Source organism: Plectropomus leopardus, chromosome 6 (genome assembly GCF_008729295.1).
Source record: "Plectropomus leopardus isolate mb chromosome 6, YSFRI_Pleo_2.0, whole genome shotgun sequence".
In the NCBI taxonomy this organism is placed as follows: Eukaryota; Metazoa; Chordata; class Actinopteri; order Perciformes; family Serranidae; genus Plectropomus; species Plectropomus leopardus.
The window spans coordinates 16,948,677-16,967,064 of NC_056468.1; the positions used below are offsets into that span (position 1 = coordinate 16,948,677).

At 39.2% G+C, this 18,388-nt stretch overlaps 2 protein-coding genes across 2 annotated transcripts; both read right to left on the reverse strand.

The window, feature by feature from the left end:
- Positions 1 to 388: 388 nt before the first annotated feature.
- ankdd1b (ankyrin repeat and death domain containing 1B) lies at positions 389 to 6,141 on the reverse strand. Its single transcript, XM_042488380.1, has 15 exons — positions 5,967 to 6,141; positions 4,774 to 4,874; positions 4,537 to 4,635; positions 4,328 to 4,426; positions 3,958 to 4,062; positions 3,769 to 3,870; positions 3,529 to 3,627; positions 2,640 to 2,738; positions 2,383 to 2,481; positions 2,100 to 2,198; positions 1,888 to 1,986; positions 1,592 to 1,687; positions 994 to 1,195; positions 587 to 718; positions 389 to 468 (listed from the first exon to the last, which is right to left on the reverse strand). Exons 1-15 carry the CDS (start codon positions 6,139 to 6,141, stop codon positions 413 to 415), a joined length of 1,662 nt encoding a protein of 553 aa, XP_042344314.1. The 3' UTR covers positions 389 to 412.
- Positions 6,142 to 7,133: 992 nt separating this feature from the next.
- polk (polymerase (DNA directed) kappa) lies at positions 7,134 to 17,474 on the reverse strand. Its single transcript, XM_042488064.1, has 15 exons — positions 17,393 to 17,474; positions 17,094 to 17,316; positions 15,852 to 15,971; positions 15,555 to 15,707; positions 15,035 to 15,166; positions 14,743 to 14,893; positions 14,347 to 14,568; positions 13,134 to 13,258; positions 12,733 to 12,899; positions 12,597 to 12,629; positions 12,398 to 12,494; positions 10,429 to 10,600; positions 9,268 to 10,275; positions 7,776 to 7,824; positions 7,134 to 7,663 (listed from the first exon to the last, which is right to left on the reverse strand). Exons 2-15 carry the CDS (start codon positions 17,220 to 17,222, stop codon positions 7,582 to 7,584), a joined length of 2,640 nt encoding a protein of 879 aa, XP_042343998.1. The 5' UTR covers positions 17,223 to 17,316; positions 17,393 to 17,474; the 3' UTR covers positions 7,134 to 7,581.
- Between the last annotated feature and the right edge of the window lie 914 nt (positions 17,475 to 18,388).

Consider the following 18,388-nt stretch of genomic DNA (forward strand, 5'->3'; position numbering starts at 1 on the left):
ATGATTTCTTGAGCAATCGGATTTTTCTCAGGAATGTAGTGCATAGACAGAACCAGGTGTTTAGAACGCCACATGTAAATGTTTTTAATTTATACCAGCTGGGCAGAGTTTAGAATTGCAAAAGGGACATTTATTCCTATGAAAAAGTTTTGCTTTAAATTATGCACAGGTGAGAATGTACTGTAGTGTTTAAAATACATTTTTAAATAACTTATTTTATTAATGTTTTCTATTGAGACCAACTATCCAACACCACAGGGTGTTTACTCTACTAAACCAAAGCCATATATAAATGATTTGATGCACAATTTGACTTTCTATTTTTTTTTATTCAGTTCTTCCTGCACACATCAGTAGTAAAAAATAATGGAAGCATCGTTTTTTGTCAGTTCATATGTTGCGGTGTTCATCCTCATGAAATGCTGCAGGTCTTACTGCTGGAACTCTCTGCCTCCATCCGAATCTTATCTGTAAGACAAACATTTTTCGCAATAAAAATTTGGCACATACCCCCAGGCAGCATACATATATGTTTATAGATTCCACAGTTTGTTTCTTTTTTGGGGGGGGGGTTAGCCGAATGTACCTGCAGCTTTCCTGTTCCCTGTGAGGATGAGTCCCTGGAATAGTTCTTTAGACGGACTCTTTTGAGCCAGCTCCTCCCCATGGAACCAGATCAGCAGCATCCTGTTCCCATGCTCCTGATAGCTGTGCTGACCTGTGGTCAAACACACACAGTGCAGACAGGAAAACAGTTTGACCATTAAAGCTAAAGAATGTTTGTGTGCACTTGAAGATAAAATAGAAAAATAAATTAGCCAGTCTGATTGAAAAAAAAATAGTTATCCAGGATATTTTCATTGCCAAATTTTCCTCATTATTTCAGGGACTTCAACTTGTAAAATTCTGGCTCAAAAAAGCTTCTGTTTACTATTTCAAAGAGTTGCCAAATGCACAGTCAAAAGCCTGTCCAGTCAGTGTGAGATGTGGCACCTGTCCACTGCTCCTCGATGGCCGACACTTGCTCCTTCGTGAAGCCCCAGTGTTCTGCCAGTCTTTTCCAGTCTCCTGGTTTAAGGAGCTCGTACGCCAGGCGCCAGGCCATCGAACGGAGCTGCCGGGTCTCATAGCGGTGGTCGAGTTTAAACGTGAGCGGATACTCGCTGTGAACGCTCTCATTAAGCTCTGGGTTGGCCTGAAAGGGCAATTAAATTATGTCAGCAAATTGATAAATGCCACAGGCCTTCTAGAGCACAGGGGGGCATGTTAAGAGATTATTGGAAAAACACTCACACACATGATTAGCAGTATGAGAGCCAGAGTTAAACATTTTTAAAATTAAGATGGGAAAGGAATCAGGCACACCTTTAATTAAATTGATGGAAAATTGGATGTCAAATGCTTCTGGGTTGTGTGTCATTTTTTACCGTAGATATTTTAATAGTATTAGAGGGGATTCAGCTCATCTCGATTGTGGTGTAAGGAAATGAATCACTTGTGATGATTGTAGTTATTGATTTCAAAGCCTAAAAATGGATTTTTATAACACATGAAAAAATTAGAAGTTACAAGTATCATTTCACTCCCTCACCTGCCTCCAGGCGTAGTATCTCTCTGCTTTTATGATCATGTCCACAATAATCACCTCGTCTGCTCTGACTGCCACACCCAGAGCCGTCTTACCCTGCTACTCCATATCCAACATGTACAACAAAACACACAAACTTTAATTACAGCTGTACGGTATCAGATTTAGAATTAAAATTGTCACACAGTTTCAATGTATCATGCTACTGTTATAGCTTAAATTACCATAACTATCGAATTTTGGCCAGGATTAAATCCTAAAAAAAAGTGTTTAGCAATTGTGGTTGTGAGAATTCTTACCCGATCCCTGAGCGTCAGATCCAGCCCAGCTTTAAGAAGCATTTCCACGACTTCTATTCTGGCCAGCTCTGCAGCTAGATGCATCACAGTCTGGGACCTCTAACCGTTTATGGCGAAGGACAGTGACAACACAATGCAGCGAAAAACCCTCTTTTTTTCGTACTTATATTTGGCTGACATCTTATTTTAATGTCTTACTGAGGAGATCATACCTTATCTGTGACATTAACGTTGCAGCCAGCTTTCAGTAAGGCATGGATGACAGGGATGTGGCTGTTCTTTACAGCCAGGTGGATGGGAGCCTCTAGGTTCTGAGAGCAAAAATACCCTGTTACACAACATGAGCCCCAAAAATTAAGTGTTAGCTCAGGAGAAAGAATGTAAAATTACAATGATACGCATCTAAGCCCAGCTCAGCTGATGTGTGTGTGATCTGTGTTACCAAAAACCTTACTGAGAGAGTGTACTACTGCCACCTAGCTTGTGTTTGCTTACCTCGTTCTGGAAGTCTGTGCAGGCTTTGTAATATAAGAGGAGCTGCACAAGAGAGGTGTCTCCTTTTTCTGACACTGGATGGAGAGCGCTGCATTGGGCCTAAAATGAGAGGAGGGTTAGGACACATTTTTTTACAACAACTTTGATGCTGCTTCATTGATTAACCCTATTCAAATATTTTACAATAATACATTATTAACAACAGGGCATCAGGTCATTGATTTCAGTGATAAAGTCAACATAGTGCCCTGTTGTACCGTTGTAAGGATGTTGGGGTCACAGCTAGCCTCCAGCAGGGCCAGAACACATTCTTCCTGGCCGTTGTCTGCAGCCTGGTACAGAGCTGTCTCTCCGTCCTGTAACACAGACAAACCAAGTATAGTAATTGTTCCAAATAACTGTATCAGGAACAGAAAATGGAATGCTCACAAGGCTATATGACAAAAACAAGTTTTTCAGGCCTACAGCGAACTTAAACATCAAAACTTAAAGGGACAATTCACCTCAAAATCAAAAATATGTATTTTTTTTCCTTTTACCTGTCATGCTATTTATCAATGTGGATTTGTCCAAGCTTGAATTGTAGATTGTTGGAGATATCAGCCATAGAGATGTCTGCCATCTCTCCAATACAATGGAACTAGATGGCAGTCAGATTGTGGCGTTCGAAGCTGCCAAAAAAGCAAAAATGCAGAAATCCTGATCTGGTTACTACTAATTTTTAAAACATTTTTTTTTTTTGCAATTTTAACACCGCAAGGAGAGTGCCATCTAGTTCCATTCTACTGGAGAGCAGGCAGACATCTCTACAGCCGATATCTCTAACTCTCATACCAAAGCAATCTAGATTGATAAATAGCACTACAGATAAGAGGAAAAATATGTTTTTTTTTATTTTGGGGTGAACTTTCCCCAAAATAGCCAGAAAATAATTTGATATTGATTTAAGATGATTTTTCTCACAAATCTTTTTAACATTTTCAAGCCAGAACACCGTTTGTCTTGTAATATGACAATAACCAGTTCGGGTTTGATATATCTTAATTAATCCAAAGTGGATCCACCATACAGCAGTGGATTAGCCACTGAGCACACACTGTCACAAACTAAACCGTGATAGAGAGGATGTTTACACTGATTGTCTACCATATTGACTTCATCCCGAGTATCAAAGCTCTGCAGCAGCAATTGGACGGTGTCCAAGTGACCGTTCCTGGCAGCTAAGTGCAGGGGCGTGTCCCCGCTCTGGCAGAAGGGAGGGAGGGAAACAACTGGCATCAAAGAGTGTTGAGCTGTCATGCAGGTGTGACACACAAATGTGCACTCAGACACATGTGAGCATAAATACCACACAAACTACAAACACATTAACGAGTCCACATGCACCATGTTGGGCTTCATAGTGGCCATGTTGTATGGTTCGATCAGCGTGTCCAACATTTCAACACAGCCATGCTCTGCCGCCAGTGCAAATGGTCGGTGTCCTGACTGAAATGGAAGAATTGAGGTATGAACAACAACATTTACTGCATTTTGGTACTTCTAAATAACTTGCCTAAAATGTTAAATAGATACCTGGTCATCTTTGTCTAGTTCTCTCATCTGCAGGTCATTAACTATATACTCTACAATTTCAGTGTGGTTGTTGATTGCAGCACAATGCAAGATGTTCAGTCCTTCCTGAGGTGGAAAAAAAAGAGTGAGTTAATGTTTAATTTAGCATTGTGCAGTAGCAGAAATGTAACTTAAGAGCATCTGTGCTGATGTTTGTAACGAGGCACGCATACCAGTGTTAGATGCAAATCTAGAATGATGGAAGTGATTTAACATTTGAGAAGTTTTTTTAGACATGTTGCTGAAAATCAAAAGACAAATAGTTGATTTCGGGATATGTCATTGTCAGTTGCTGATAAAAAGTAGAGCTAAAGTCTTCCTGCTTCTCTACCTCATTCTCAACCTTCTGTTCAGCCCCAGCTTGCACCAACAATTTCATGATCTCCAAACTGCCAAACCAGGCAGCCAAATGAATGGGTGCGACACCGTACTGTCAGACAAAGAACACAAAATTGTAAGTTGTGACTACTTAAGAGTATTACACAAGCTCTATTGTCAATGGCTCAGGTCTTCAGATGTAGATATTTGAAACCCTCTCACCCTGTCCTTTTGGTCCACCTTGACTCTCCGCTGCAAAAGAAGCTTCACAGCTTCAATGTTTTTTCCAGCTACTGCGTAGTGAAGGGCAGTCCTGTTATCCTGAGGTTAACAATTTCAGCAGTATATTATCCATTCAGTATAGTTTTTTTCCCGTTCTTACAAAATTCCAGAAATTAATAGCCTTTTGGTCTGCTTGTGCTTAGTTTACAATACAATTAAAGGTTTGTCTAGACCCACCACATTCTTTGCATTGGCATTCAGCCCTCGCACAAGAGTCTTCATGGTCTCCACATCATTTCTTTTAGCTGCCTCCATAAACTCCTTCTCTGCATTAAGCACTGCACAACACAGCAGACAGGAGGGTTTTATACAGTGGCTTTGACATATAGTATACATGACAGCATGTAGCAGGGGTTACTAAGGAGAGACACTACAGGTAAAAACAGCTTTGTTATGCACTGGTGAGTTTTGATTCTGGGCTATTTTGCTTTCATGTCCTCATTCAGACCAGTGGGAAGAAAACATCCAAAGTATTTGGGTGTTTATTTAAGTAAAAAAAAATATTCTGGAAATGTATGCAAACATTTTTACATACAAAATAACATTTATTTAGAAGTCTCATTTGTACATGTAAAGAGACAACTACGGAAAACTTGTTTAAAAAATGTTTTGGTGTAAGTAGTTAACTTATGTTTTAACCTTTTCACCTGTAGTGTCTTTTTTTGTTAAAAAAAATGTATGGAATTTTACAATCCATGATTTTAAAGCATTTTATTCCTAAAAACATGACCAAAATTGATTTTTTAAATGGCTGTTGACAATGTTTTCTGATTCATAATGACAAATAGAGATATCCAAAATTCCCTTTCTGAAAACCATTAACTCTTATATGTCAACAAAAGTACACAAGAAATTTGGACTTGGCTATATCCAAAGTTCACATTTCTGTTCTGGAAATGTCTGCAAATGAGCACATATTTAATTAGATAATACATTATTTAATTCATATTTTAACTTATAATTTCAGAAAACATGTAACAAAAAACAATTTGTAATGTAAATAATAAACTGGTGAAGTTTTATAGTGATATTTAAACTATTCACCTGTAGTGTCTTCAACTGAATACATAACCACCATGTGTGAGGAATTTACAACGGTACTGAAGTCACAACCCCAGCAGAAAAATACTGTGAGGTCAACTGAGGGTCTGTTTTATGCACTGTGGACGCCTTAGTTTGAGCCTTGTGCAAATATAGTGTGTTATTGTAAGAGAATAGGACATAGTCAGTCCAACACAATTAATACCTAATGATTAACTCTAGCTTTAACAACTACAGAAACTTTATAAAATATTGCTCTATAATCCATCATATTAATATTCTATGAAACCAAAGCCTTTTTCCTCTTTTAGTTGTGCTTGGATACTCACACATCTCTTTGTTGTCAAAGCTGTCGTCTGTCTCTTTGTCAGAGTTTTTGTTGAATATGAAGTCTGTAAATCCCATCACAGTCTCCTTTCTCATCCACTTTCGAGGGTCCAAATTCTCCGTCTTGGGACGATGCTTCTCGATCATTGCCCTCAAAGCCAAAGCTCTACTCTCCATAAGGAAGCTTTAAATTACCTCACTGTGTAACAAAGGCGGGCTTGGTGTAATTTAATAAACAGTCCACGCACACACTGAAACCAAACCAAATACCTGAGGTAACAGGGCCCACCAAGGATGAGAAACACCTATTCTGCGTAGTTTCATGTAGTTCCTGTCTTCAAATAGTCAACAGCAAGCCTTGAAGTGGAAGTGCACTTCTATTTTCTTAATGCTGGAGGGCTGATCCTTGTTTACTTAACCAGTTCACACCCCTGAGATACTGCTGATAACAGTGAGTATTTAATATGTTAAATGACTAGTATGTGGCATGACTGGCTTCATGCATTTCATGCACTGTGTAACATTAAGACGTTCTACCAAGTGGGGTTTTTTTAATTTAATTTCTATCAACACAGTACAACGTTTACAAAAGATTAACATAAGTCTCTAATAGCAGTTTAACTTGTTTGACCAGGGAAGTTTCAGTAGTTACACATATTCTTTAGAAGCAATGCTCCCCATTCACACAACCTGAGGCAATGCAGTCTTTCACTGCTGGTCACTGTGCTCCTGTAATGGGTTTTTCTTGACAAGACTAAAAGGCAACCATTTTTGATTAAAAGTCAGATTAATAAAGAATGGATGGTAATTAAAGGTTTAGTGTGTATGATTTAGGGACATCTATTGACAGAAATTGCCTAAAATATTCATAACTTTGTTTTCATTAGTTTATAATCACCTGAAAATAAGAGTTTTTTTCACCTTAAAATAAGCTGTTTGTATCTACATAGAGAGTGGGTCCTCTTCCACAGAGTCTGCCATGTTTGCTCTAAATAGGGCCATTCACATTTTCACATCAGCCTCTGTAGTGCTCCTACATGCTTGACACATTTTCAGTTCTGCAACCTTGCCCATACATACCACAAAATACTACACACTAGACCTTCAGCTGTAAAAATATCACCCAAAGTTAAATTTCAGCAGATAAGTAATTTATTTCAATTTTTATTAACATGATAGAAGGATTCTCTTATCTTCATTATTAAACATATACATTATCATCAATGGAAAACACAATAAATACAATTGAAAATTACTGGAGAAAATCTGAATAAAAACCTTCATTCGATAAATTAGGAAAATAACACTCAGCATGTAATAAATACCCCTATGATCCATTTTGAACACGGTAAAATAAATATACTAAGCTTATCTTCAATGAGTAACAAAAATAAGTAGTTACACTGGCATATATATTTCCATTAATTTGTCAGAAATTAACAGAATTGGTCATTTTTTATTTCCTGTATGGCTTATACAAAACAACAAGGCGTATTAGTGCAAATACTTACAGTAGCTTCTTAAAACAGCGATCTTAATTTCAAATTTTATAAGAGAGAGTGGAGAAAACTTTCTTAATTCCTCCAGATGAGGATGGACATTGTTTGTATATGGCTGTCACCTGAAAAACTTGTCGATGGTGTTGCGAGGACCGAGGCCTTTAGCCTTTTTAGAAGGAGGAGAGGAAGGCGAGTCCCGTCTAAAGAAAAAAATAAAAATTTAAATTAAAACTTCCCTTGTTCCTACTTTATCAACAGTATATGGAATATGAAGAGGTCGGATGTCAACATTTTGTGCAGCAACAGTCTCACCTTTTGGTTTTGCCTTTACTTGCTTGCACTGGCAGGAGGCGGCCTCTGTCTGCAAACAGAAACAGACACTCGTGAACACTGATAGAAAAAACTCCTCTTACGAAAAAAAAAAAAGGCATCTAGCAAGGAGGCACCCAATTGCAGCACCTCTTCAGGGATATAAAGAGTGCAATTTCTGAGGCAGGCTTGTTAAAGAGGAAACTGGGGTGCAGTTCACTGAAGGAATGAATAGGTGAGAAAGTGATTTAGCCATTTCCAAGACCAGGGCAAAGAAAGCCCCATGGGCTGAAATGAGATGTCTTTTCTCTGCAGGAATCGATACAAACTTCTAACACAATGTCACTGTCAGTAAATAACAAGGTCAAAGGCCACCGACTTCCTCCCAAATAGACCTTCCTTCTGTTAACTCCAAAGACGTCATACAGCCACAGTTAATATATGTCATCAGCAGAGACAGATACACTGCCAGACTTCAAATCCAAGTGGGAAATACTGACACACATGAGGCCCCAATCAACAAATGGAACAAAATGTTGCTATTTTTTAAATAAAAATGTATCAAATGACAATGTGAACTTTATTTTCAACCTGGACCCTATTTGCCCATGTTTTTGTATTTCAGTGACTAATGGGAACAACAATTTTGAAATTGGTGCAGTATTGAGTTACGGTCACTGCAGCTGACAGGCAGCAATGTAAATGCTCAGGCCATATTCACACTGTCCATTTACATCCACTAAAAGTGCTTGCTTTTGCCACTGATAGGCTCAGATTGTTACTCTAAGTGCCTGAAACATTATGGAAATTAACTCTCTGGCGATAGCGGTTACATGGCTGTTTCTGGTTAAACAAACAGGATTTTAAAGTTTGATCACAAACAAGCACTTTTAATGGAATTGTAAATTAATGGTGCACGCATACCTCCAAGGCTTCATTGCAGCCTGTTGCATGACTGCTGAACGTAGTGGTGTCGCTCAATACTGGACAAGATTCAAAAATGTCTGTTCCTATTAGTTACCTGAACACAAAAACATGGGAAAACAGTGTCAAAGTTGAAAAATGCTAAACTTACCCTTTCAAAGCCAATTTCCACACCTTGGTTCATTCTCAACGCTCTCATCAAGTTCTTTATAGCTGCAACAGGCAACATTTTTTGCATAAAAACTCTAAAACCTCTGTGTACACTATCTGTTGAGAACAAAACAGCAGGATATTTGTCTCAGAAGATCAGAAAAATAGCCATATGAGAGTGAGATATCAAATAAATGCAAATGTTTCTCTGTAACTCTGTATTTACATAATCATCTGTTTGATAACAAGCTCGCCATAAGATGATATGTCAATGTTGTGTTTACAACATGTTTTCGCTTCCCCCCCATTGGCCAAAAAAAATATTTATGGCAGGTTTAGTAATGAAAGATCATAAAAAAGGTGCACAGATGTGGTTCCTGTTTAGTGAAAGTGAACAACCTCATTTAATACAATCACTCACCTATGACTGAAGGTGGATTTATGGGCGACAGCGTCTGCCCCCTCAGCTCATGTAGGACCTCCTGGTTCAGGCAGAGGTCAACGTGGCGGTTGAAGACAGTGAGGTCATCACTGTCCTGGATCAGCTGACACACTGGGCAGATGAGCACCGGGCCTTTTTCATTACATGACTGAGGCTGTGCCAAGGTCACTCTTTTGTTGTCACCATGGATCAACAAAAACGTTGGTTTCCCAGGCTGGTTTTCCAAGCTGTGTTGACCTCCCCGATGATCAGCTCTGTTCAACTCCAGCTCTTCACCGTTCTCCACCTTCTCCTCTTCAACCTCACACTCTGTCCTCCATTCGTCCATCCCCTCACAGTCTCTTTGGTCATTGTCGAGGTCCAGATCTGACTCTGAGTCAGAAACTGTGCATCGGTTCAACTCTACAGAGGCATCACTGAGACAGTGGTCTATATGTCTGTTGAAGACATTTAAATCGGTCGTGCCCACTTGCCTGTTACACACTGGACAGGTAAGGTTCTCCGACACTTGTCCACCACAGCCTGATGTGGATGCACGAGCGTCTACGGGGAAGACAAAGTCATTTTCTGAGAGATCTGTGGCTGCAAGGTCACTCTTGTGCACCTCTGTTGATGAGTCTATGCTCTTTTGAGCATCAGTGCCTGCGGAAGGAATCACAGAAGAATTCTGGCCTTCCTCTTGTGTGTTGGTATTCGCAGCCTGGAGTTGCAGTCTTTTGGCATGAGCCCTTTGGAAGAAAGACTGTTTGGGTTCCTCACAGATCTGTTGTCCCTCTAACCCCCTCTGCTCACTCCACAAGGGAACTTCCTTCTGTCTCTGCCACTTCTGCACCAAGGCGTGATTGGAGAGATGCTCTTTGTCAAGTTTTTGAATCGTTCCTTGGGGAGAACTGCAAGAGTCGGTCTTGCCTGACTGAAGAAAGCCTATGATGCTCCTCTGCAGGGGCTTTTTATCATCCGAACTGACAAAGGCGGAGATTCTAACACCTACGAGCACAAAAGCAAATTATCTGGAGAAAACTCCAAAGTGAACGTCAACTGTGTTATTATTTCCACACGAAGTCTGTCACAGATCATTTAGATTTATTTCAAGATAGTTATATTAATTGATATGTACGTTATACTGCTACATCTAATTACCCATGAGCCTCAGTCTGAGTGGCTGGGGGCTCTCATTGTCGATTTCCGTTTTCAGTAGGTCCTTAGCAACAGCAAAGATCTCATCCACTGTGGCAACAGCATACGGCAGCGTCAGCGCTCTGGTCTTTACCTCAAAGTTCACGTTCTTAAGCTTCAGTGTTACGGTTTTACCCTGCAGGAAATTTAATTCATATTCGGGAAAACAGTGTAAGTCATATCTTTCTGCTCTCTAATAACCTCTTAATTATAGGCAGGATCAATAACAATGTGTGAAACGGCTATAAATAGAAGAGAGATGGAAATTTGTATAATCTGTCATATCACTGATTTGTCAGAATGCATTTTGTGAGTAACACGGCACAAAGCGCTTTCATAGTAATGTGATCATCTCCCAGGGAGACATTTCCAAGGCTGATAGTAGCCCCTGCTGTCTCCTTAATGGCCCTCCATTTCCTCCAGCTATCAAGGCCACATCAGGACCCAGGCAGGGGGGTGATGGTCGTTCCAAGCCATCCAGTCCTCCCTCTATCGATTCAGGGGGAATGAACAGGTTGAGGTAATTGTATGAGATTGTGGTTGGAGTCGGGGTGATTCTAGGTAGGCTAAGAATGAGACAGTAATTTTTTTTCTTTTTACCAATATAACTCTTTTCACTCAATCCATTTTTGCGGTGTCAATTTCTGTTCAAATATCCCCCATGCTGGCTTTATTTCTCCTCTCTTTGCTCAGCCTGAGACAGTCACACAGAGCCAACCTGTTTTCTTAAAAACTGAAACACACAAAACCAACGTTAGTCACAAAACTAGTGGCAATGAAGGCTGACTGTTGTCCTGCCTCATGTCGCCTCTGTCTTGGCCCAAATGTTGCACCCGATCACACCGCAGACTACAGCCAATGGTCAGACAGAACGTAGATTGTCCACCTGGGTGAAAGGAAAAGACTCTCCATACCAGCAGGAGGCAGTAGTCTGTATTCATTATTCTAAATGGGAAACCAGAAGACTGACAGGATCCATTCAAGCTGCTAGTTAGCCAGTTAGCACATTAACAACTCAACCTGTTGTTGACAGAAAAAGTATATTCACTGTGCACCAGCAAACAATAATCGCGCAGTTACTAACCATTTCTGCTAAAGAGCTCACTGGCTAAGAAAACTATCTTAACCAATTTAACAGGTTTGTTTCAATCTCATTCCCTCTTGTTTTAGGGCTTTTATTGACTTTCCTCACTTCTTCTGTCCCTCCTCTCATGCTGATTTCTTGATTTAATTCACACACAGGCTCAGCCATCTCCGATTCAACATCCTGAATCGAGCAAAAAAAAAAAAAAAAAAAGCAAGGGCCAAGAAATGCCAACAGTGCGGGACACAACACAAAAAATAGGGCGACAGAAGCTCACTGACGGCCCAACATTGACCAATGGCTGACCATCGTCTGGGTGTGTCAGGGCTTGTTTTAATAGAACTTTGATTGTTTAACTGCATACTTTTTTGATGCAGGTCGAGTCTGTTTGGCAGAGACTGAAGGCTGCGCTCAGGTCTTCACAGTGCCTTTATCTTGGGAGATTTTCTGTGAAGTTAATATCTTGAATAATATAGCTTTTATTAATAACAATCTCAGTTTACTTCACAGAAATTAATGAAATATAATGAAGATATTGGCCAACACTATATATATTTCAAAAGTTTTTTTGAACCCCCTTAAAATACAAAAGGCCTCGTGACCTGCCCTGAAGCTTTGGTGACCTCTTGCAGGGTTTGGGACCCCAGTGTTGGACATCAGTGACATAGAGTGTTTAGGCAGGATTCATCCAAGCACTGTCTCAGCAGTTATAAAATTGACACTATGAACATACAGTATAACTATGTACATGTATACCACAGATGTATTTAGGACCGTCTACTTCTTCACAGGATATGCACACAGGTATGTTCATGTTGCAAAATAAATAAAACAACCCTCGTTCTCTACCTTTAGACCTTCTTTCTTCATGTCTTGTGCTAAGTCTTCACAGAGCTCCCTGCAAAAAGATAGCTGCTCCTCAACTTTGCTCAGTTCTTTAAAAGTCCTGTGAAGATCAATTGACAGACGAGAAATGAGAGAGAGTTAAGGAGATGGACTCCCAACAAAATCAATCCAGCTGTCTTGTTATGCCTCATTAAAACCGTACCTTTCTGTGCTCATGCTTTTTCTCTCTTCATGCCTGTAAGAAAGCAAAGACATTGTATATGATCTTCTCTCTCTATAACCCAGACTGTTAACTTTTCTCGTTTAGTTGTGCTGAGTTTCATTAGACAGTTAGGTACCTTGGTATAAATGTAGAGCCCAAACCCAGAGAAACCTGCATGAAATGATGCCAGGATGTCTCTGAGAACAACAATGACAGCAACTCCATCTGCTGGCGAAGGTGAGAACAGCTACTGATGCCCAGAGCGTTGAGCATCTTCTCACTCACCTTCCCTATGCCAGAAACCTGAAAGCAGACACACACACACACATTTTAACTGTTTTTAAATAGTGATATAAATTTTCTCTCAAACATCTTTCCCCCGTCTGCAGCACATCACTACTCATTTTACTCCCCATCTGTCAGACTTTAATAACACAAAAACACACGATTACATTCTTTCATCTTTCCATAATTATTCACCAACTAACACCATAAGGCTCTCTGTTTATGTTTTAGTTTGAGCAATGTGTACTGTACTTTGCGGACTGGGAGATTCTGGACGAAGTCCATGACTGCCTCTCTGGTGGAGGGGAGTCTGTATTGGCCGTTGGGCTTGTTCTTGTCACTGCACACCTTGGCAAGCATCATGTTTGGAGCAATTCCTAGAAGAGTGAAAAGCGTTTTTTAGTACTGCGTTTGTAAATGAAGGGCTGGTAAAACACATTCATAATCTTACTCAGAATTCTAAACAAAGTGTGCTGAAAAGACTTGTTATTATTATTAAGCAGTTTATTATTACAAAGAATGAATTATATTTCAAATGGAGCTGTCAGTCTCCTAATATTTCTCGAATTTTGTTTTTATTCAGAGAGGGGGGAGGGGGGGGGGGGGGGGGGTCCAAGATGCAAGAGGAGTGTAACACTTAAAGGAATACTTCAACCACATAATGACCATTTGTATATCGATTGCCCTATGTTAACTTGAATTTGAGATTAAAACTTTGTTCTTCACGCATGCCTCCACGGTGAAGAAAGAATCCAAAAGCTGAGAAAATTTGTCATGACTTGCAGCCATATTAGGCTGTGTTAAATAACAGCAAAACTATCTCGAAACATCTGTTTACAAACTCTCCCACAACTTGTGCTGTATAATTCAAGTCTCATTTAGCCAGTTGCATGCTCAGTACTTCCCAAACATGCATTTTGACTAAAACCTTACTATTTAAAACATCATACTGCATATGAGTAGAGCACCTGGACAATAGTATGCATTTTAACTGTGGTCATGCATTCCTTTGAGCAGTTGGAAAACAGGTGCTTTCCAAAGCGCTACTCATCCGTGCGTGAGATTGTTTATGCTGAAGTGCTCTAAATAGTAGGGTTTTAGTGAAAATGCATGTGTTTGGGAAGTACTGAGCATGCAACTGGATAAATGAGACTTGGATTTTACTGCACAACTTGTGTAAGAGTTTGTATATGGCTGATTTGCTGTTGTTAAACAGGGACCCCTTTTACTTCAATTCATCAAGAATTTTCTCAGTTTTAAAACAAGAAAGTTTTCTTCATAAATTCAAAGTAACATGGGGTGAGTAAATGATAGACAAATGCTTATTTGGTGACCTTAAACTTTTGTTGAGTATGTATATCTTCTTTGAAAATCAAATTAAAAAGCAAAATATTTGAAAATAGCAAGACACTGACGAACAAAAGATAGTTTTTTATTATCTGTGTTGGAGTGGTTTTCCACTCACCTGCACTGGCAGTTAGCATGGTCTTCTGTTCAATGCGGAAGCGCATCTCTCTCACAGCCTCCTCAACAGACGTCCCAAACACCTCGAATGCACCACTAGCAGCACCGACACTTGCAGAACCCGGTGAGGAGGGAGAGGAGCTTGGGCTGTCCTCAAACAGGACCGGAGAGAGGTCGTTCTCCTCTGGCACCGTCTCCTGCGGAAGCTCAACCTGCTCTTCACCTTTACAGGAAAGAAATTACTTCACACAATAACCTGATGTTTAAAACTTTGATCATGTAACACAAATGTTTTCTGTCATATTGTGGTGTCTACAGTAAATGTGACAGTTATAAAAAAAAAAACAACAAACCACACGGTATAATCATTCTACATGTCTGTATAATTAAGTCCTGCCTGTGGCGTTGCCGCTGGTGCGGTAGGGATGTGTGCGTGAGGACTCTGGCCAGCTCTGTCTCTGTTCCAGGTGGTCTGTAAAATCCAGATAGGCTTCATCCAGGCTCAATGGCTGGAAGTGAGGGTCATAGTCTGCAAAAATCTTCCGGATCTAACAGAGAGATACAAATCCACGAGCACCTGTTAGTTTTCAGCAAGATGCCACAAATTGGCTGCATAGCATTTGTTTTAACTGCAACTTTCTGGATGTATTTATTTTGTTTTTGTGTGTGTGTTTTGCCATCACTCTTACCTCATCACTCACAGCTCGGTATTTGTCAAAGTTGGTTGGAACAATAACTAAGTTGGGGCAGAGTTTCTTTGCAATAAAGCCAGGCATGGCGGCCCGGACTCCGTACTTCCTGGCATGGTAGTTAGACGTTGACTGAAAGAGAAAAGGGTGAGATTAAATTAAAGCACTTAAATTCATCATAGAGCTATTCATATAAAATTGGCACTGGTTTAAATATCCATGACTTCTGATATTACATTGTATTACACTGTGCAATGAATATAAATCGTACATTTGAAGACTTATTCCTACACTGTACTTTAAGAAAATGCAGTATCACTGCATTATACTGTGACTAAAGAGTTTGTAATGAACTGTATTATAGAAGTTTGGTATCCTAATGCACATAGTTCTTCTAATTCTTTTTTTCTATTTCTGCCCTCTTCCTTGAGGTAAAGTGTTGTGTGGGGATAGTCTGAATTATTTACTTTAATTATTGGAGAAATTGTTGTCATATTTGTGTCTATTTCCCAGAACCCACCAGCATGCTCATGCATCCTACAGCCATGGGCTTGTCTTTCAGCTCAGGACAGTCTCTAGTCTCCACAGCAGCGTAGAAAGCGTCCATGTCCACATGTACAATCATACGGCTGAGATCACGACTCTTCTCCAGCTCTGTGGCCATCCTCTCCACCTAGAAAGACAGATTTAAAGAAAAACACGTAAGTGTGTATTTGGTAATGTAGCTTTTTCATCTAATGGCACATCAGATTTGTCTGCATATGTGTTCTTTGAGTAACCTCTAAAAACACCCCGTTCAATCCATACAGTGTCTCACCTGAGCGTGTGCTTTCTTTAACTGCTGTTCTGTAATCTGTGCCTTTTGTAGCATCATTTTCTCAATACGCTGGTTCACCTGCTGCTCTCTTTTCAGCTCATTCTCATAAAACCTAGATCCCTGCCAGGAAACGACAAGGACAATAAAGAGTTACAGATTCTAGCACAGCCAAAATGAAAAGCTACAATAGCATTTCTATTTTTAGTATGGGATGTCATTACACTTTCACACAAGGCTGGACACAGCCAGTAAAATTGGACCTCACATTTCATATTGTCCACAGCACACGACAGAGCCTTTTCCGTTTTAACACATCACTTATATTTGTTAATATTCCTCTGAATGAAAGATTATTGGTACTAACTAACAGAATAAGTCTATTTGAACTGCAGTGGTGGAGTTAGTATTCAAGTCATTTGCTTGAGTAAAAGTACTAATACGGCCCTGTGAAAATACTATGTTACAAGTAAAAGCCCTGCATTGCAAATGGTACTTAAGTAAAAGTATGTATGTATTATCAGGAAAATGTACTCATTTTTACACAATAAAATTACCCAACACAAAAAAAATCTTGGAAGAAAAAGTAATATTCAAAATTATTTAAAAAAGAAAGAATAAAACAGCCCAAAAAACTCAGAATTATAACAACAAAATCGAAAAAAACACTCCACAAACTTCAAATTTTAAAAAAATATATATAACGCCTTCCTCTAAAATCCTCAAAATTAAAATAGAAAATAGAAAAAACTAAAATTATCAAAAGGGAAGAAAAAAACACCCAAGTTGTTTTTTGTGGGGTTTTTTTAAAATAAAAAAACCTCCTAAAAGTCAACTTAAACAAAAGTTTAAAAATGACTGAAATGTTTATCACAATGGTTGGCAATTAATTTTCTGTGAATCAGCTGATCAACTGATTCTTGAATCAACTTATTCCTGCAGCTGTGCTTGTATAAACTGTTTGATAATTTAATTATTGACAAAACTACATATTTTATTAACTTTTCTTAGGTTTTCCATGCAAAAGCCTTAATCTATAAAGTAACTAACGCTGTCAAATAAATGCAGTTAAGTAAAATATTACACTTCCCCTTGAAATGTTGTTGAGTAGGAAAAGTATAAAGTGACATGAAAATAAAATACTCGCATAAAGTACAAGTACCTCAAATATCAAATTCATACTTAAGTACAGTACTTGAGAAAATGTACTTAGTTACTTTCCCCCACTGTACTGTTAGTGTCTACCTTAGATGACTCCATGATGATCTTGTTGATCTTGTCCCTGTCAAGACCCTCCATACCAGCCTTGTTGTCATTGAGGGCCATCCTGGACAGGAAGCTCTCTCCTTTAGTGGATGCCACCCCATTGTCCATCCTGAAGAAAGGTCCTTGATGGGAAGAATTTCGTTTGTTATGCAGTATGGTCCAATTTATAAGCCCAGCTCTGTTTCCAAGTTAGATGATGAACCTGCAAGATATTGTAGTTATTAATATCCCTTTACGTGTGCGCCTTGTCCAGCTGGACCAGTCATTCAGAAACTTACCTTTATCACTCTGACCGAGGACGATCTCTCTGAAATAAAATCGCTCAGCTGTCTATCTTGTCCGGGCATATTTTGAAAACTGTGGTAATGACGGTTTTGGCGGCACTTCCGCGTACATGCATCATCGCCGGAAAGGGCGGGACTTAACGGCATACCTAAGAAAACTAAATACAGCCTATTAAAAGAGGTAATTTAGATTATCTTTACGAGATCACTTTTTTTAACCAGGTTGAACGCAAAACAGTATAAACCAGTGTTTATAAGTTACTACCTTGACATAAAGTACAGTAAAGGACTTTACAGAAATTCATTTAAGACTTTATGGCTTGAAATTATGTTTTCTGATATGCAGATGACCCCATGAACCTTAGCCTGGGGCGTTTTCATCGTGTCCAAAGTACACTGAATACTCAGAGACAGAAGAGCACTAAATAAAGCATATAATGTTAAAGTAACCTTTGGCATAGTTTGAGCGTATTGATAAAAGGATCTGCAGTCAGTCTGAACTTACTACAGTCAAACTCTAAGAGCCTAAAACTTGACTCTTTGATAAGTCCACTCAGCACCATTAATTAAGCCTTTAAAACTGAGATGTCAGTTTTCTTGTGTTGCATTCAGATGCATTTCACAAGCTATTTAACCCTTGAAACCTAAGCAAAGTGACTTGATTGGCAAGACGTGCTTGGCAAACTGCAAGAAATCAGTAAAAGGTGAGGGAAAAAATATATTTTCTATTTTCCATATATATGGAGAATGGGAAAAAAATGTCGTTTTATGTTAAGGTAGTTCCCTTTACTTTCCTTTAGTTACTTTTTTTCCTGTTTCCTGTTTGGTAATGTCATGTGAAGTTGCTCATTGCTTTCTACCCATGTTAGTGAAAGAAATCAAACCTATTTGCTTAGGTTTCAAATTGTTAAATAGAAAAAAGTTTTCAAAACGACTCCAAAACCTAGTCTAGGGCAAAATTCAAGTTAACTAAATTTAATTTTTTTTTCG